The sequence below is a fragment of the Vicugna pacos genome, chromosome 16, assembly GCF_048564905.1.
Source record: "Vicugna pacos chromosome 16, VicPac4, whole genome shotgun sequence".
NCBI lineage: Eukaryota > Metazoa > Chordata > Mammalia > Artiodactyla > Camelidae > Vicugna > Vicugna pacos.
The window spans coordinates 10,643,917-10,663,635 of record NC_133002.1 but is presented as its reverse complement, the minus strand read 5'-3'; the positions used below and the strand labels follow the sequence as shown (position 1 = coordinate 10,663,635).

At 45.4% G+C, this 19,719-nt stretch overlaps 1 protein-coding gene across 3 annotated transcripts; it reads right to left on the bottom strand.

The window, feature by feature from the left end:
- Positions 1 to 1,168: 1,168 nt before the first annotated feature.
- LOC102529109 (centrobin) lies at positions 1,169 to 19,665 on the bottom strand. Of its 3 annotated transcripts, none has more exons than XM_072940628.1 (20): positions 19,624 to 19,665; positions 18,447 to 18,585; positions 17,565 to 17,649; positions 17,222 to 17,361; positions 16,583 to 16,739; positions 15,546 to 15,662; positions 15,209 to 15,325; positions 14,769 to 14,867; positions 13,448 to 13,684; positions 12,971 to 13,117; positions 6,969 to 7,102; positions 6,288 to 6,413; positions 5,926 to 6,088; positions 4,790 to 5,048; positions 3,472 to 3,626; positions 3,143 to 3,206; positions 2,796 to 2,966; positions 2,514 to 2,646; positions 1,953 to 2,025; positions 1,169 to 1,722 (listed from the first exon to the last, which is right to left on the bottom strand). In XM_072940628.1, exons 3-20 carry the CDS (start codon positions 17,646 to 17,648, stop codon positions 1,597 to 1,599), a joined length of 2,502 nt encoding a protein of 833 aa, XP_072796729.1. In that variant the 5' UTR covers position 17,649; positions 18,447 to 18,585; positions 19,624 to 19,665; the 3' UTR covers positions 1,169 to 1,596. The 3 variants fall into 3 exon arrangements, with proteins under 3 accessions (XP_072796729.1, XP_072796728.1, XP_072796727.1); XM_072940627.1 differs by lacking the exon at positions 19,624 to 19,665 and adding an exon at positions 18,621 to 19,613 and having other exon boundaries at positions 17,222 to 17,303; positions 18,447 to 18,518; XM_072940626.1 differs by lacking the exon at positions 19,624 to 19,665 and having other exon boundaries at positions 17,222 to 17,303; positions 18,447 to 19,613.
- Positions 19,666 to 19,719: the final 54 nt, after the last annotated feature.

The following is a 19,719-nucleotide window of genomic DNA, read 5'->3' as shown; positions in this document are numbered from 1 at the left end:
GACGAGCCATAGTAGGAGGGGTCCCTTTTCTCCACACCCTCTCCAGTATTTATCATCTGTGGACTTTTGAATGATGGTCCTTCTGACTGGTGTGAGGCGGTACCTGATTGTAGTTTTGATCTGCATTTCTCTGATAATTAGTGATATTGAGCATTTTTTCATGTGCCTATTGGTTATTCATATGTCTTCATTGGAGAATTGCTTGTTTAGGTCTTCTGCCCATTTCTGGACAAAAAAAAAGAGTGAGCCATAGTAAAGTGACAGCGAGTTTATTTAGAGAGATACACAGTCCACAGAGAGAATGCAGACCGTCTCAGAAAGTGAGTGCGCCCTGGAGTGTGGGGTTATTTATTTTTTTTTAATGGCGGGACAGGGTACAGAACGCAGGACCTCGTGCATGCTAAGCATGCGCTCTATCACTGAGTTAGACCCTCCCCTGCTAATGAGTCGGAGGAATATTCTAACTATTTGGGGAGAAGGGGGGGGGAATTTCCAGGAATTGGGCCCCGCCCACTTTCTGGCCTTTTACATCAGCCTGGGAACCGTCGTGGCGCCTGGCGGGTGTCACTTAGCGGCTGACGTAGTACAATGAGGTATAACGAGGCTCAAGGTGGACGGGGGTCGAGTCTTCCGCCATCTTGGGCGCAGGAGGGTCTGTCCACTTTCTGCCGTATCCTCAACAGCTGCATCATTCTTTTAATGGCTGTGCCCTGCCCCCTCCCTCCTGTGTCATTATCACTCATGTCCGCGCCAAGGGGGCACTGCGGGAGTGGCCACACTGAGCTAACCATGCCTACTAAGCCGAGCCAAGGCTGCCCCCTCAACACTCCAGGCTGCGCCCCCTCCCACACTCACTCTTGAAGAGAGGAGGCCTCACCCAGGGCTCCAGACTGCTCTTTCCTGTCACTCTTGCCTCCCTGGTGACATTGGTGCATGGTGTTGTCTGTGTACGCTAACTTCATCACCCTTTCCAGCGTATTGCCAATAAACAACTATTTAAGGGGGAAAAAAAATGAAATATTTTAAAAAGAGTGACAATTACAGCATAATATACAGGCTGGCTGGGGCAGAATCTGTCCATCAGAATCCTACTAATGCAATCTGGAAGAATTACCTGTTCCTTAAAAAAGAGAAAACTGTCTCCCCAACAATCAAATTTTTACTCAAATTCTTTATACAATAACTTACTCTTTTATTAAAAGTATTTTTCTGGTTATGAAGCCATACAGTCTTATTCTAGAAAAGTTGGAAAATACAGAAATGAATAAAGAAGGAAATAGGAATCACCCACAATTCCACTACGAGCCAGAGCCAGTCACGCTTCAACACCGAGCCTAGGCTCACTGAAACTTCTCAAACCCAGCCACGGACAGTTTTCCTTCAAAGCATTCATGTCTTTTCCCACAGAATATAAAACAGAAACAGATAAAAACATACCCAAATAGAATAGAATGAGTTTCTTCACAAAGTGGTTTCTTATAAAACCTCCATTTTCCAGATTTCTATGAGTCAGAGACTCTCATACAGACTATTGAGCATTTATTAAAATAATAATAAAAAGAAGAAGAGAACAAAGAAGAGGAGAAGGCAAGGGGCTTATCTCCAGATTCCCCCCCGACTCCGCGTGCTACCAGGGGCTGGGTGCCCACTTTTTTTCCGAGCTGGAGGCTTTTCAGTCTTAGGGGCTGTAGCGAGGCGGCGAGGGAGAGCCTGGGAAGGAATCTGAGAGTTGAGGGAAAAGAAGGAAAACTCAGCGTCGTGTCCTCTCAGTCCCCCACCACTGAGGAAAGGCGTTGTGCGTTGGGAGGGCCAGAATTGGCACAGGGCAAGGAACAAGCCACAGAAAATGGAACAGGGATGGAGGGTTCAGGCGATGGAGGAGTGTGCGAAGTGGAGGGACGAGTCAGTGAGAGCCCTTCCACCCCCCTCGCCCCTGCCCTACTTTCCCTCACCTCTTTCCGGGGGATCTCACCCAAGCGGGAGCCTGTGTTCCTTCTGGGGACATTATCCCCTCGGCTGTCAGTCCTGCCATGCAAATCAAGGGATGAGGATGGGGGAGCTGGTCCTCCCACTCTCCCCAACACTGGGTGGAAGAATTATTCCCCAGTTCTGTCTCTTAAGAATAAGAACAAACAAACAAGACAAACCCAGGGATCAAATACGAGGAGACATTAGTGGAATCAAATACTGACATACTAGATGGTCACAATCTAGGATTCTGAGTTCTGAGTCACAGAATAAAGAAGAAAAAATTAAGGCAGAAAGACATGAAGAAGAGATTTTTCTTTTAAGAAACAACAGAAAGGTAGAAACAAAAGAGAGGTGGGAAGGAGTGAGAGAGGGAGGAAGAGGAGGAGCCACTGATCTGCCCTCACTTCTTCCCCAGAAAAGGACAAACGATGCTACTCAATGGACAACATGCACACTCCGCTCTTCCCTGCCTGACCCATCTGCCTGGCCACAATCCAGATTCCATCCACCTAATCTTTCCTCCCGTCCCTCCAGGCTGGTACCCGCTGTGTTCCAGCCTCTTCAGGTAGAGCAGCAGATCCTCCGCAGGCAGCGCCCCCCAGCCCCGAGCTTGGTAGAGTCGCAGCAGCTGAGACACCTCCATCAGCTGCCTTGAGGATGCGAGCCCATCTCCACCTGAGACACATCAGTAAAGGTCGTCATCCCAGGGCCTCTCCCCAGGCTGTGTCCCGTCTCTCCAAATCCCAGAGAGCCTTCAGTTGCAGGTACCAGCTCTACGCCTGAGACTTTCCCTTCTTATCTGCCAGTAAACTGTGACCTCTTACCTCTCTCTGGGGAGCCACCGCGGGGACCACCGCTCTGTGAATGGGCTGAGGGAAGCTCATGGACCCGGAAAAGACTGGACGCCATGGCTAAGGGCACTTTAGTTTTATAGACAGGAGGTGGGAGGCATGGCACCTGAGGGGCTTCCTCCCGAGTTGGGACAGTCAGAGGACCTAGCACAAGGGAAGAGATTCAAGATCAGAAAATGGGGCAAACAGCCAAGGAAGTCCTGCCACCTTAGCCTTCATGAAGCTTTGTCTCCTTTGCCGGCTCCTACAACGCCATCCCTGATAACCAGCTCCCACCTTTTCCAGCCCCAGCCCCGACCTTCTTCAGAGCTGACACTCACCGGACTTGGTGGGCAGCAGGTCGGCAGAGGGGTTCTCGTTGCTTGGGGGTGCTGTCTCCAGCAGCTGAGGGGACAAGACAGTAAGGTTCCCTGAGGACTGATGAAGAAAGAGACCTCTGTGTCTTGGGAGAGTAAGAGCTCGGACTGGTCACCTAAGTTCCAGAAGGGACTGCCGTAGTAAGAATAAGATGGGCTGGGAGAGGCAGAAGCTAGTTGGAAGGTTTAGTCCTGAAAGGTGGACGAAGCCACAGTGCAGGACTCCCAGAGCAGAAAGAGGAAATGAGGAAGGGGTGGAGATAACCAGGTGGCACAGGTGGGCCCTCTTTTACCTGTTGCAAAAAATGCTTGAGGCCCTGAAGCTGGGAAGCGGGCGGCAGCCCTTGCTTTAGGAAGCCATCCCTGTCGGACCCAGGATCTTCCTCAGGGAACGGCCGTTCAGCCCTGTGATCGGGATGGAAGGTTCCGACTGCAGAGAAGGCCTCCACTGTCAAGTGAAACAGGGGTGTGTGTTGTAGAGGGAAGGGGCCCCTCCACAAATCAACTCACCAAATGCCTGGAAGGAAGGAGCCTATTTAGTATAAGCAGAGTATCACAACTAGGAGATGATCAAAGTTGAAAACAGCTGGAGAGGGAAGGGTTGACGGCAACTGAAAGATGGTACAGCTGAATTCTGCGACAGAAGTGCAGTCAGGGGAAAGCTGTGGTGCTCAGACTCTGAGTAAATAAACGCCACCACAGCACAGAATGGTTTAAGATCAATATTGTTTCCTGTGCAGGACAGAAGAAACTTATACTTCTATTCTATATATAGTAATTAGTATCTGCGAATCTCGAACTCTCAGTTTATCCCTTCCCACCCCCTTTCCCCTCCGGTAACCACATGAATATGAAAATAAATATATGTACGTGTATACATGACTGAAGCATGCTGTACATGAGAAATAGGACATTGTAAACTGACACTTTCTCAATTTAAATAAATAAGTAAATAAGTAAGTAAATAAATAAATAAATTAAATTAAAAGTAAAAATCAATAGACTTGTTCCGGATCCTTCACTGGATCACACGCTCATTCTTATTTTGACCTGGGTTGTCATATTTACACCACACAGAGCACCCCATCCACCTGTCACAGGGGTGGCCACCACTCAAGGTCAGCTGATCCAAGGGATGGTTACTAACCCATCAGATTGCCTCTCTTTAAACTGGACCTAAGAAACAGAGACACCAATGTCTCTGCAGGGTTGTCTGGAGTTTCGGCTGGAGTCAGAGTCACAGCTGCTCAAGCGAACCAAAGTTGTGAGAGCAAGAACCAGAGTGAGAGAGGGCTGGTCGACCAAGAGGAAGGAGCAGATGCCCGGATGGCAGAGTCTAGAGCCCACACAGGCCCAAAGAGAGGAGGAACAGCTGCCCCAGTTCCCGGCAGCATCCCTGACGCCAACCCCAGTTCTCATTAACCACAGATACATCACATTTCTCATTCCCTTTACTTGAACCAACTTGAGTGGATTTCTGCTCCTTGCAACTTATGGTCACTAGACATCTGGGAAACTAAATGCTCAAGTCTCGGACAGAAAGGAAGCTAGACAAGAGGGAGCAAATCAGTGTGTGCAAAGGGAACCCCAGTAACTTCCGTCCCCAGTCACCTGAGGATGAAGTGAGATCAGGCTTTGGCTCCAGGGGCTGGAAGGAATGCTGGCTCTGGAAAGTGGGGCCCAGCAAGAGGCTAAGATCTGGGGAGGGGCTGCAGAGAACAGGCGGCACTCCAGGCAGCTCTTCCCTTGCTTCCCGGCTCTGCTGCAACACTGGCTTTAGGGCCACAGCCACAGGGGGCACAGTCCACATCCTCCTCTCCCCCTTCTCCAGTTCCTGAGGCCCAGGGCTGGATGGGCTGACTGGAGGAACCTGGGCATGAGAGAGAGTGCATTTGAGGAGTCAAGACACGGTACAGACGCTTTAATAGGATTACAAATTAGCATAGTGTCCTTAAAAGGAGATCTGGGGACATTTACCAAATTTCTATCAAATATTAACATCCTTATTTTTCATCTTACAATTCCATTTCTAGAAATTTTATACATATACTTGTATGAAGACATATATTCATGATACTGCTTGCAGCACTGTTTGCAGAAGCAAAATATAGGAAGCAAATTTAACGTCCACCAATAGGCACTTGGTTAAATAAAAAGTCATATAACCGTGAATGGAAGGCTACTGTTTGGGGGCAGGGGAGGCACTCAAGACACTAGGAACAGTGGCTGGCTGATTCGGGGGGGGGGGGACTGGGAGAATGAGGTGCCAGCATAGCGTGGAGATCATTTTTCACTGTATGCATTTGTGAAGTTTTTTGAAACCATGTGCATATTATTACCTATTCCAAAAATTATTTTAGCTCATAATAAACACTTAATAATTAAAAGAAGGAAGTAGGTGATGCCAATATGAGGATTAAGGGTGAGAATCCCAACCAATTTCTGGCCCTGACCATCATAATTCATTCAGTTGCCCTTTGGCAAAACTAGCACCACATGTTACTCACCACCTCTTGGGCAGAGAGAAGGAAATTATGCCCAAGGCAGTGGAGCCAGTCTGAGTGAGCTATGGCCACGGCAAAAAGGTTTCTTTGGATGAAACAGTTATTCTTTGCAGAAGTCCATGGACATTTTTCCTGACGAAGGTCCCAGGAACTGAACTACAGGCTTCCCTTGGGAGGGAGCTCGATTTCCACAGAAAGGATCAAACACAGCTCTGAGCAGCTTGGGTCAAGGGCGAGGCCTACCGTGGGGTTGGGCGGCAGGAGAGGGGAGCTGAGCAGCTGGTTTGCCTCCTCCCAGTGGGCCTGCAGCATGGCCTGGAGTCGCTCCACCAGCTCCACCCGCTGCTCCTCCAGCTGCTGGTTCCCACTCTGCAGTTCACGCACTCGCGCCTGCTCCCGGGCCAGTCTAAAGAGAAGCCAGAGGGGTGATGTGGGGCCTTGGAGAAAGCAGAGACTCGGACAACAGGAAGAGTCAGAAGGGAAGGTGACATGTGAAATTCTGAAAGGAGCTGGGCCCATGCAGAAAGGACAGGTCTCAGGGGAGGCAACTTGTCACCATTCCCACGGAGGCTGAGGCCTAACAGGGATGCTCCAGGGACCGGTACCTGAGCTCATAGTCCTGAGCCACCTGCTGCTGCCTTTCCTCTCGTTCTGCCATTTCCACCTTGAACTGAGCCAACTGGGTGGACAATTCCTGCTGGTGCTGTCCATTCAGCTCCTGCAGCTGCTTCCTGAGGGGACACAGGTGAGAAAGGAGGACTGAGTCTGGAGACAGGAGAAGTAATCAAACAAGGGAAAACCAGAATGTGTGCCTGTGAGAGTCAGCCAGCCAGCTGGCCAACCTGGGCCCGGCACAGGGGGGTTCAGGAAAGAGGTAAGGACAGCTGGTGTCTTAGGATGAGTTCCCCAGAGGCAGAGACTGAGGTGAGGATTTATGGGGAAATGATTCAATTAAGAAGCATTTCCAGAAAAAAACTGGTAGGGGAGTAGGCAGAGGAGGCTCAATCCCACAGGGTAATTCTGGAGATGCTGTAGGTCACAGCTTAGCATTGTGCCCACCAGGGGCTAGGGAGCTGGAAATTTATATTCCTGTACCCACCAGTTATTGGTTAAGTGCTGCTTCCCACGGGATGAAGACTGAAAATTCCCAAGCATGTCTGGCTCTCCCTGTGAACCCGAAGGCAGCTCTCTCACGGAGAGACTGACAGCACCGGTGTGTTGGAAAATGGCAAAGGGGTCTGAGAGGGTTTGGGCAGGGCACCAACACCCGCTGCTGCCCGGGGTACCTGTGATGCTCCCTCAGGGAGGCTGCTTGCCGCAGGCTGCTCTCCTGAGCCTGCGCCAGCCGCTCTGTCACTCGCTGCTCCAGCTGCACGGCCAACTCCGACTCCATTTGGATCCGCTGGCTTTCATACCGAGCCTGGGGGTAAGGGGAGGTGGGGTAATAGCTCAGTTCTGTTTGGCTTAGAAGAGGATGGAGGATACAAGGTAGACAAAAAACCCACATACCAACATTCCCTCATAAGCCTAAAGGATCAAGAACAAGAATTCGGCCACAAGGAGTGGAAGAGGTTTCCTTTCCTCATTAAGATGCTCACACCTTATATGTGTACAAAAGTAAAAATGACTTTGGACCAAAAAAATGTTTTTTTTTTTAACCAAAAGAAATGATAGGCAGAACAACCAAGTCTGTTACCACGTCTGAGATAACACATGCAGTATTTCTGGCGCAGCTCCTGAAACCCCCCCAGGACAGGGGTTCAATAAATGTCCACGTTCCTTCCTCCTAAAGCAGAATCGTTGTCTCTGTTTTCTCACCTCATATTCCTTCTTCAACTCACTGACATTTCCACTCACAACTAAGAACTTAATTTCTAAATCTCACAGTGGTTATTTCTCAGTCTTTTATCTTACGTGATTTCACTGCAACACCTGCCTTTTTCCTTCTAAAATCATTTTTCCCTTCACTCCCATGGGACCAGCAGCCCTGCATCTCATCCTGTCCGACTGTTCCTCAGTCTTGGCTGATTGCTTCTCCTCCAGCTGCCCATCAAAGCCAAATGATTCCTTGAGTTCTGGCCTCAGTTTTCTTTCTGACCATATCCTACCATTCTGCATCACTGATGCTTTTAGGCCATGTTTTTTTTTTGCTACCATATATACCTTAAAACCCTTTGTAAATCTCTCTCTTTAAACTGGACTTTCTTCTAAGCTTTAAGCCCATATACCCAGAAATCTACCGAATAGCTCAAATAAAACACATCTAAAAGTGAGCTCATTTGTTTTTCTACCCTAAAACCTTCTTTTGCTGTATTTCCTGCCTGAGTTAATGGCACCTCTCTCCACTGAAACACCCAAGCTATTTGAAAAAAGTGGAACGAGGAAAAAATAGTAAATCTAAAATATGACAAGAAAGAAGAAAATAAACACTGAATAGGCAAGACAAAATAAGATAGAAAGTTAAGACATAGATTCAGCTATGAATAAATTAAATTAATGTTCCAGCTAAAAGGCAAATATATAATGGTTGGAGTAAAAAGGTTAGAAAAATATTTGTCAGGGAAACTCTATCTAAAAAAATGCTTGATTGAAACATGCTGTACACTAGAAATTGACTCAACACTGTAAACTGACTATACTTCACTAAAAAAAGAATGCAAAATAAAGACTAATATAGATCTAGCAATATAGGCAAAAATAGACTCTAAGGCAAAAAGCCTTATAAGAGATAAAGAGAGTAATCACAAGGATAAGACATTCAGTTTACCAGGAAAGGTACAGCAATTTTTTAAATTATATGCATCTAATAACCTCAAAATGTATAAAGCAAAATCTGACAGACTACAAGAGAAACAGACAAATCCATACTCAGTGAGATTTTAACAGAAGAAAATAAAAAAGAACATAATGATTTAAACAGCATAGTTAACAAACTAGACACAAAAAGAAATACTCAAACAAAATTGCACCAAGCCACTATAAAACATGTATTTTCAAGCACACATGAAATGTTTAGAAAACCTGACCATATATTAAGGCATAAGTCTGAATAATTTTCAAAAAATTTGAATAATAAAAATAGCATATTCTCTCACAATGTCCACAAGAAACTCTCAAATGATGGGGATGGGACAAGAAGAAAGAGAAAAGGGAGTGGTGGGGAAAGAGAGAGATAGAGAGGTGCAGAGAGACAACAGACAATGCAGCAAAAATGTCAACTGGTGAATCTTAGTGTATTCATTATACTTACTATTCAAGCAACATTTCTTTAAGTAGAAATATTTCAAAACAAAAAGGTGGGTGGAATACATATACATAAGTAATTTTTAAAAAAGACCCTGCTCTCTAATCACAAACAGATAAGCTATAAATCAATAATAAAAAACACCCTATAGTTTGGAAATAACCCAGGAGATCAAAGAGTAATTATATAAAAAAACAGTATTATTCAGAACCAAACAATAAAGAAACTATCACACAGGATAAGTTACAGGATCAGTACTTACGGAGAAATTTAGAAGAGAAGGCTGAGAAAATGAACAAGTAAGCATTCATGTTAAGAAGATTTTTTTAAAGAACAGCAGAATAAAGCAACATAAGGAAGGAAATAAAGTACAGGAAGGAAAAAAATAGAAATTAAAAAAGATCAACAAAGCCAAAAGTTAATTCTCTGGAAAATATATTCAATTAAACCACAAGTAAGACGGTTTTAAAAAAAGAGGATGAGAGGATGACACAAATGAATAATATCCAGAATGAAAAAGTAGAAAAAATGCCATGGACATTAAAAGGTTAAAATTATGAACAACTTTAAGTCAACAGATTACAAAATATAGACTAAATATATATATAGAGAGAGCACCAAAAAAATTCAAGAATAAATAGAAAGCCTAAATATTTCTATAAATATTAAAGAAACAAAGTCAGTAATCAAATATCAAGTATTCAAGAAATACATTAAATCTAACCTTACAAACTATTTTGAAGTATAAGAAGAGGGGGATTAGATCATGTTTCTAGTACTGGCAGATTAAGTTATCTAATGCTGAACAAAAACAAACAAACTGAATAAAATACTAAAAAAATATCTATATCTATATCTATATCTATATCTGTACCTTCCTAAAAAGCATCAAAGAGGTAACGAAATAGTACGGAATTACTAGGCCAAAGTAAAGGAAAAATGGGAGCCTGGCCAGCTTAGCAAGTGTGGTAGGTAGCCATTTTTACCTTGGGGTTATCTGCCCTATCCTAGGAAATTGAAACCTTTGTTTTGACTGCCTTTCAAAAGCAAATGAACAGAAATCAAAGGCCAAGGCCCACTTCAGTTACAGAGTCTAACTGGAGATACTCCCCACAAAAAAAACTGAGATTTCAATGAGCTTCACCCTCAGGGTGAAGGTGAACCTGAGTGGAAGAGTCTACATAAAATTAAAGCTCAGTTTGAGTCACCCAGGAATCCCAACCTGGAAAGTTTGGTTTAAATTGATCCTGGACTTACAGTGTCTTTCAGGGCTTGGTAGAAGCAAATGCAAATTTTCTCTGGAGCAAAATACTTTCATTATAGGCCTCAAATTATGACTATGATTTTTCAAATACAAGGTCCAGCACACAGTAAAAAATTAACAGGGCCTAAAGAAACTAAACTCCATGGGAACCAGCAAAAACAAGGGACAGTAGAAAAGGATCCTCAAACACTTCGGAAATTGGAATTATCATCTATAGATAATAAAACAGTTTAAAGTAATCAAAGGCAAACTTGAAAATATCAAGAACAAGAAACTATGAAAAATAAAGATTTGAAAATAAAAATAATAGTTGTAAAATAAAAAATATAATACATGAAAATTTAAACTCAATGAGTGGATAGAACAGTAGACTAGACAAAGTTGACAGAGAATTAGTGAACTGGAAGACAAGAAATTATCCAGAGTGAACATGAAAATACAAAAGATGGAAAATACAAAACAGAGGATGAGCAACATAGATACAGGGAAAGGGGCTCAAATATACTCAATCAGATTCCAGAAAGAGATGGCAGAGATAATGGAGGAGAAATGATATGCAGACATAATGACAGAATTTTCCAGAATCGAAGAAAGACAACTTCCACTTAGGCAAGAAGACTAAAGAATCCCCAAAAGAATTTCTTTTCTTTTCTTTTTTTTTTTAAAAATACATGAACCACACCCCAGTAAACCTGATAAAAAACTACAAAGAGAAAGTTTCAAAAGCAAGAGTGGTCAACTGAGAGCTGACTTCTCAACAGCAATAATGGAAGCCAGAATGATGTTCTCAGTATGTTGAAATAACTGCCAGCCTAGAATTTCACACCCAGGAACTATTTCAAAAATGAATGTGAAATAAAGACATTTTCAAAAGCGAATTAATAAATGAATAGATGAATGAATGAAGAAAGAAAGATGGATTTTGCCACCAAGTAGAACATGCCAGACAGAAGGTCTGAGTTCAAAGAAGGGAAGAAAAGCAAAGAAAGTAGTAAATTATGTGGATACCTCTAAATGAATACTGACTTTATAAAACAAATTAATAATGTCTCATGGTGGTTTTTTACTTTTAAAAAATAGAATTAAAAAAAAAAGAGTGATCATAAAAGAAAAAAAGAGTAATGTCACACAGAGTAGGAAACATCAGGGGTCAGTCCTTATACCAAAACAACCATTAAGCTCAGAAAAAACTGTCAAAATCAACTATTTGGGAATTCTGAAACCTGATCAGATGCCTGAAGCAACCAGGAGAGTGCTTGTTGAAGGAAGAGGCTGCTGAACTTTGGTAAGAGAGCTGCGTGTGTGAACCAGCTACCATCCCCTATCCCTAGCCCCATGTTACTAGAGTGGCTGCCTGAAGCAAGGGCAGTAAGGACCTTATCCTCCAAAAATGTGGGACTGCAAGTCTTGGTCAGTCTGGCAGTTCCCTGAGGAACCAGAGAGGACAACTGCTTTTGCTTTGAGCTCCTTGGGCTACAGAGACTTCTCTGGTTCAATCCATCAGAAGATTTAAAGAGACATATATACTCTTTTTAAAAAATTTTTGGGGCAAGGGGAAGGGGAACCCAGACATTTAAGAAAATCTTTTAGGTCACAGGATAATCACAGAGACAATGGAACAGAAATGTCAATTACCACACACAACAAGAAATACTATTTGCAAAAACCATTTGGAAAAGTCACTATACAAACAGATGGCTGTGGCCATCAAAAGAAATCCCTGAGGAGGGAAAGAATATGATTTCCAGAGTTACTACAGTACTCAAAATATCCAGATTTCAACAAAAAATTATAAAACATGCAAAGAAATAGGAAAATATGCCTCATTCAAAGAAAAAAGAGACTCTAACAGGAACTCTCCCTATAGAAGCCCAGACATTGGGATTACTAGTCAAAGACATTAAGTCAAGAGTCTTAACTATGGACACTATATGGACAACAAACTAAGGGAAATCAGAACAATGTAAGAACAAATAGGAAGTGTCAATAAAGAGATAGAAATTATAAAAAGGAACCAAATAGAAATTCTAGAGCTGAAAAATACAATTGACGATATAAAAAATTCACTACATAGTACTATATACCTACTAGAAAAGCCAAAATCCAGAACACTGACACGCCAAATGTTGGTGAGAATGTGGAACAACAGGAATTCTCATTCATAGGTGTTGGAAATACAAAACGGTACAGTCACTTTGGAAGACACTGTGGTGATTTCTTACAAAACTAAACATATCCTTACCACATATCCAGCAACCACAACTACTAGACAGACTTCCCAGCTAGCTGGTAAGCTCCCTGTTGGCCAGGACTGTTCCCAGCTCCTAACTCAGAGCTTAACATAGACGGGCCTTCAACAGGCTTACTGAATGCACGCGTTCACACACACAGCTAGCGCCGGTTCAGGGGACACAGCAGCTTATAAATTGCTACTGAATTGTTTACTAACGTCTTTGCCCTTGGCCCTCCATGATAAATGAGTCTCCACGTGGTCAGTCCTCCAATTCAATGGGCGAGGTGAAAAGTAAAGAGTGTGTTTTTTCAAACACTGGCCTCACTAACTCAGAAATTGGGTATCTCCTTAAGTCAATCATTAATAAGGAAAAAAAGTCTCTTAGAAACTCATTAATTTGCCCTTTACACACAAAAAAACAGAGGTCCATAAAGGTCAAAATTCTAGTTAGAAATGGGAGTGTCTGCCATGACTCCTAAAAGTCCCTCTGCCTCAGACCCACTTCTCCTCACCAGGAACGCTCCTCAGGAGCCCTCTGCCTCCTGACCTGCACCAGGCTCATCTCCAGCTGCAGGGCATCTCTCTCTCTGCGAGCTGTATCCAGGTCTCCTTCCAACCGCCGCACCTCAGACTGCACCAAGGCCAGCTGCTGCTGCGCCTCTCGGGCTGCCTGCGACTCCCTCTGGGTGTTCTCCTAAGAAAGGGAAATCAAACTGAAGTTCGTACCTCATTTCCTGTCTCCTGGTTACCTCAATTCCCTGATTCATCCTTCCAAACCCTAAAACCCAAGCCTCCTCTCTCTTCACATTTGACCTATTTCCTGATATCTCTGTTTAATCTCACCCTTCGTCCTCCCATGCATTTGATGCCCCAGCCCTTCCTGCAGGCCCTATACTCTCAATCTTCTCTCCCACATACAATTCTTCCCTCTCCATCCCAGTCCCTGTGCCACATATTCTGACATCCACCTCATTCAATTATTTTGTCCCTAACCTGTTCCCCATTCTCCAACTGCCGCTTTTACCTTCTCCCTTTCCAGCTGAGCCTGGCTCTCCTCCTGTAGTGCCTGGTAGCGTCCCTTAAGCTGATGCTCTTGCTGGGCCCGGGTCTGCCGCTCTTCTTCTAGGGCCACCTGAAGGGTCTCCAACTGTCGACGCTCACTGAGTTGCCCAGCCCGAGCCTCATCCCGTTCGTCCTGCAGGGCCCGGCACCGCTGCTGTTCTAGCTCCAAGCTCAGGGTTAGCGCTTGCCTTTCCTCTTCCTATAGCCCCATGAGGAAACCAAGATCCTTAGCATGTCCTCAAGAGACCAGCAATCTGCCCCTCACTCCCACACAATGTGACCACTGAGAATTATATCCATTAAAATGCAACACTTAACAAGCCTGCAGGATTATAATGTAGTAAATAAGAGCTTCTGTTCCAGAATTAGGTAGATCTGGGGTCAAATCTCAGATGAATCCCAACTCTGCATTTACTATGTGTTCTCAGGCAGACATCCTAATCTGTAAAGTGGGCATAACAGTACAGTCTACTGTGTAAGGATTAAAGTTAAAAGCATATGAAATTGACACAATATTGTGCTTCAATGAAACAAAAGATTTATAAAGCATATGTAAAGCATGTAGCACAGTGTCTGGCATGTATGTAGTAAACACTCAACATACAACAGCGATCACCATCATCATCAAAAGAAATTCCAGAAAGACTACAAAATCCAGCCTACACCTATGCATTAGCCAATCGGCAGCCATCATCAGCACTCTTTTTTTGTTTTGTTCTGTTTTATTTTATTTTGTTTTATGAGGGAGAGGTAATTAGGTCATCAGCATTCTTGGATGTAGCCTGTTAAGAATACAAGTAACAGCATGCATGTAGCAAGCATGTGTCATGCATGCAAGAAATTCGAAACCTGGCTACTAATTCATAGGGGTAATCATCTCATCCTTTCAGCAATTAGAAACTTGCTCATCCCATACCGTTTTTGGCTATGCCCTAGACCAGAGTTCCCAAACCTGGCTGAACAAAATCACCTAGAAAATTCCTGAAAATACTTAGGTTCCCCAGCCTCCTATATATCAAAACCTCTGGGGAAAGGTCCCAGAAATCTATATTTTACAATAGTTCCACAGATAATTTTAGTGCAGGTACAATTTGCAGAGTCTTTCAAACTTACTTTGAAAGAGCTCACTTTCTATAGTGTATCTAGCAGAACTAGCAGAACTAGACGCACACTTTCCCCTGGTGCATCTCAAATTATGAACTCCCACAATCCACCAAAACCCCATATCCCTCTCGAAGTAATTAACAGCCTCTACTGGAATTAACCCTGCCCAGCGTTCTCACCAGGGTCTCTCTTTCCCGTTGCTGCAGTCTGGCACTTTCCTGCTCACGATTCAGGGCCTCCACGGCCTCAGAAAGGCTTTGTTCCAGGCGGGTTACTGTCTTTCGGGGAGAGAGGAATGCAGGACAGAGGAACTGAGGGGAATCCCTGTACATTATATTTCAAAAATAATTAACAACGTAAACTTTAAAGGCAAGAATTAACTAAACGACTTGCAGGCCAAAGAGAAGACCATGTGGTGTGAGGAAAACTGGGAAGATGATCAATGATGCAAGTTTCACAGCAGAAACAGTGAAGGGAGAAGAAATGGGAGAACTGTCAGGCTCGCTACTGCAAGACTGAGGTCAATCTGTTGGGAACCCTGATCCCAGAGCCATTTCTACCCTCTTCCACCCAGCCATCAGTGACTAGGTTCTAATGCCGCGTGATCCAGGTTGCCCACCTCCTGCTGCTTGCTTCTAGTGAGTTCAGCGGCCTGGCGTTCCTCCTGGAGTCCCCGAAGCACCTCTGTCCTCTCAGCTTCATGCCGGTTCCAGCCCTCTACCACGCGGGCCAGGGTCTCAGGAGAGGAAAGTCAGACAGAATTTCAAATAATTTTTTTGCCCTCTTGCTGCCCACAGGAGCAGGGTCAACAGCCACCTTCTCCCAGTAGTCAGCAAACCCACCCCATACCCAGCTCCTAAAGTGAACAAAGAAACACTGGGTGGACTCCTCCTATTCACTATTGACTGGTGCCCCACCCCATGGAAAGACCCACCCACCTTCCGCTACCCTGGCACCTTGTCCAGCTGTTCAATCATGATATCTTTCTTGCGGTCGGCAGTCACAGCCACGGCTAACTGTTGCTGAAGCTCTAGCACTCGGGTCTGCAGGCTCTGAATGTGGCGCTCACAATGCTGAAAAGAAGGGTGGGGAGTCTAGGTGTTACTATCCTTAGTCTGACCAAAGCACCAAACTTTCCAGCATCTCTATGGGGAAATGGGCTGGAGACAGGGAGCCTGGGTCCCAAGAACAGAATAGGTTTGGAGCAGGAGAATCAGGAATTCTAGAGCAGGAACCTTGAGGCCTGAGACCTCCAACATCTTCTTCAGCCACCTCACGAAGCAGGGGCTTCGCTTCCAGGCTCTTCCCTTTCCCAAATCTCCTGAGAAAAATTTCCAGGAACCTTTTGGCAGGGCTGCAGCAGCCCACGCTGCAGAGTGGGAAGTTATTCCTGCCTTAATAAGCTTATTGGGCACAATGATTCAACAGAACAAGGAGAAAGGGGAGAACCTTTCATTCATGCCCTGGCAGTTTAAAATAGAGGAAGAAAGGGTTTCAAAAATGATAGCACAGCCAATGATTTCAACTTTTCCTCTGTCTCGTCCCTCTCTCTATCCCTTTCAGACAGGCTGGGGGTCAGAGAGATAAAGCTCATTATTTCACCGATAGCTATAAAAGCTTTGCACAAGCCAACAAAGTTGGTTGTTCATTCACCAAACATGTATGGAGTACTTCTATGTGTTAGGTATAGTCTAGACTTTAGGAGGACAGTGCTGAACAAGATTCGATATGACCCGCATGGAGCTTAGATTTTAGAGGGGAGAAACAAACAAGATCTATCAGACTTTCATAAACTATATGAAGGGAATAACAGAATGATCTGAATGAATACGTGGAGGGGAGGTGTACCATTCTAGACAGGATGGTCAAAGAAGGCCTCCCTGAAGAACCAAGAGCCATGTGTGCAAAGTCCCAGCTGGTAGGCTCTTAACTACCAGCACTCGGCCCTATTTCTAATCTTTGCTGCTTTCAGAAGGAAGGCTTTATATCTCACCTTGCGACGAGTATGCTCTGAATCCAGTGCCTCTCTCAGCCCCTGAAAATCCGGGGGATTGAGTGGGGGCCCTGGCCGAAGGCTGGCATAGCGGGGAAACAGATCCTCCAGGGCTTGGGCTGAGCTAGATGGAGACAAGTCTTGCAGCGGCCGGGTGCTGAGCAAATCAGGTAGAAAATATTAGGGTTGGGAAAGCTTTTGAGATCCACTAGTCCGACTGCGACGTTTTACAAATGAGGAAACTGAAACTCAGGGCAAGAGACTTGCCGAAAGTCAAAAGCTCAGAGATAAGTGACAGGGCCACAGACAGCACACAGGTTCTGTGATTCGCCCTATAGTGCTCCCTCCTCCGTCTCATACTGCCTTAAGTACAAGTCTCAGCAGAAACAAGCTAACTCCTCTGGAGGAGGAAGGACTAGAAGCTGCGAGAAAGCCAGGTACTAGGCAGAAGATACCCATTTACCTGAAGGAGTAAAGTGGATAGAACAGAGGAGAGAAAGGATGAAAACTGAAAGCTAAGTGACAAGCATCTTAGGTCCCTAAGAGGTACAAAAGCAGTAAAGGGAGACTAATGGATAGAACACTTGGCCTTCCAGGAAAGAAAGTGAACCAGCCAGAAGAACCCCAAGGAGAACTCACTTAAGCAAGGTGGCTGTACAGTCACTGTCAAAGGAATCCTCTTCCCGTCTCTCCGAGTCAGCGCTTGGAGTAGGGGCATCCCCTGCAGGCAGCCAGAGGGATCCACAGGCAGGGTCAGGTAAGGATGGGAACAGGGACCACTTGAAGGAGAAGAGAGGAGAGGTCCTTCCTTTCCCCTTTACCCTCTCCTCCCACCCCTCTCCCAAAGAACTGGGGCCTTTCCTCCTGAAGTCTCTTTTCTCAGAGGTCTAGGTCCCCAGCTCACACATACTCCACTTCCTTTCTCTACTTTTTCTCATCCCTTAAATCTAGATTCTCCTCTATAGGCAAGGGGTTTACTCACGATAGGCCACATCACGTGAGGTTTGGAGCATGCTCTGGAGTTGACCCCGAACACTTTCCATCTCAAAGATATGCTTGGAACCATCCTAGAAAAGAGCCATGTGGAAATCAGATGCAATAATCCACATTTTACCTACTGCCAGGGTAGATGGCATCCAGTAACCTCTAAAGCCCAATAATTTTTACTGTAGCACCTGGGAAAGCAAGAAAAAAACAGAACTGACCCAATAAGAAACTCAAATGTTCACAGAAGCCAGACAAGTAGCGTAAATGAATTAACTGGGCACCTTAAGACAAGAATAGTGAGGATTCCTGCCAGCTAGACAGCAAGTCCCTTTCCCCTATCTAAAGACTCTGCAGTCCATGGCTATCAGTTTTTCAAACTCTGGGAGGCTTAACTAGTCTGCAATTTGGTTATGACACCTGTTCTGTCCAACACTACCTTCTCTGTAACATGTATAATTGATTAAACTATGTTTTAATGACTTACATGCCAAATTTTGAGCTATACAATCAAAATAGTTTTGAGCTGGAAGGATCTTAGCCTATGTTGCTGCTATCCTTAAGTCCCTAGCTGCCTCCTGGGATGAAGAAACCTTATCCTCACTCCCAGCATCCATGTCCCAATCAAAGCACAGCAACCCATCCCACAGATGTCTCTGGCAAACAAACAATATTAGGAAGTTTCACAATTTTCCAAATTATGGTGGCCCAGGCCACTCTCCCCCTCATAAACATTTGCTCCCAGGCACAAGCATGGCTGACTATGTAGTTAAAAGGAAATTGGAATCCAAAAATAGAAGTTCAAGCCTCAGTAAAGCTAATTTTTTTAACCATCCCCAATCCCAAGACCCCAGAGGTCCCCAAGACACATCTCCCTCACCTTTTTCTTCAAGTTGTTCTCCAGTCCAGCCGACAAGCTGCAACTCAGCTCTTGTGCCAAGCCATCTAACACCTCATGAGGAGGTGGGGAGGTGGAGGGTAAATACAGCTGGGCTCGGGCTGTGGTCTCCGCCTGACGACTGAGGTGCAAAGAAGCATAGAGCTGGGAGGTTACCTCAGAGGACACTTGGTTCAGCCCAGGGGCTTCTGATGAATCACTCAGGAGATCCTTGGCCCTGAGAGGTGAGCTGGGGCTGGTAGCTGATGTTGCCATGAGTACAGGGAAGAGACAACTGCAGACAGCAAAGCTGGGAACTCCTGGTTCTGCTTTAGGAGAGCCCAGGGGAAAAGTACTAGAAGGAAGATTTGGGAGAAAGGAGGAAGACTCCAAGTGAAGGATCCTTGTTGAATGAAGGTACGGAGGCTTTCTGGTTAGAGGAAAGGTTTCCAGATTTCCCAGAAGCCATGGGAGAGGGCAAAGGATTTTCTTTCCATAGCTCCTGGGAATGGTGGAAAAGAAGGGTGCAGCAAGGAAGGGGTGGGGACAGAAGACCTACTGCGGGGCAACAGCACCACTGCAGTTCCTCTAGAGTGCCCAAAGCTGCAGATCAACCTCTGGCACAGGCTATCACTGGTCAACCGAGCTCTTAAGTTCTCACACCCAGACTATGCAAAGTGAAACAGACTCAAACTCAACAGGGGCCTAATTTTCGTCCAGCTGGCTTATCGGCCCTTTACTGGGCTCACGCTCCCCACCTCCCCACAACCCTCCGTCCACGGCACCCCTTCTACCCAGGGTCAACCCTCTCATACATCCCTTCCGATCCCTCCTGGCAAGAAAGCCATAGCAAGGCTCCCCAGAATCCCTCCCACCCTACTACCCGCAAGAATCTCTGTGAACACTCAATCACGCCCTCAGACGTCCGTAAAATGTACAGGGCCTGAAGCCTAGCCTGAGATCCTCTACCCCGACCACACCGTTCCGACTACTCGCCACACTTCCAGTCCTCAGCCCTGCAATTTGCCAAGGTGGGAACGAGGGATTGCCCTCTTCCTCTAAACTCCGGTCCAGGAAGACCAAGACACCCCCTTTCTCGCGCCCTTCCCTGCACTCAAAACCATTGGCAGCCTCCCGCCCACCGTCCGTAACCCCGCCTCGCTCGCCTTGATGACGTCACCTGCACAGGAAAACTCTCCGCGGCTCTCAACTTCTGGAGCGCGAGCCTAAACACGCACGCGCAGATCCGGAGGCCACGATTGGCTGAGGGAGACAG

Excerpts from the sequence above, each read along its gene's own strand:
- LOC102529109 (XM_072940626.1), bottom strand. The coding sequence starts at position 18,719 with ATGGCAACATCAGCTACCAGCCCCAGCTCACCTCTCAGGGCCAAGGAT. Across the intron at positions 5,049-5,925 it reads TCCTGCCGCCCAACCCCACG|GTTCCTCCAGTCAGCCCATC; the intron begins GTAGGCCTCGCC and ends TCTCATGCCCAG. Across the intron at positions 2,967-3,142 it reads CCTGCTGCCCACCAAGTCCG|GTCCTCTGACTGTCCCAACT; the intron begins GTGAGTGTCAGC and ends CCCTTGTGCTAG.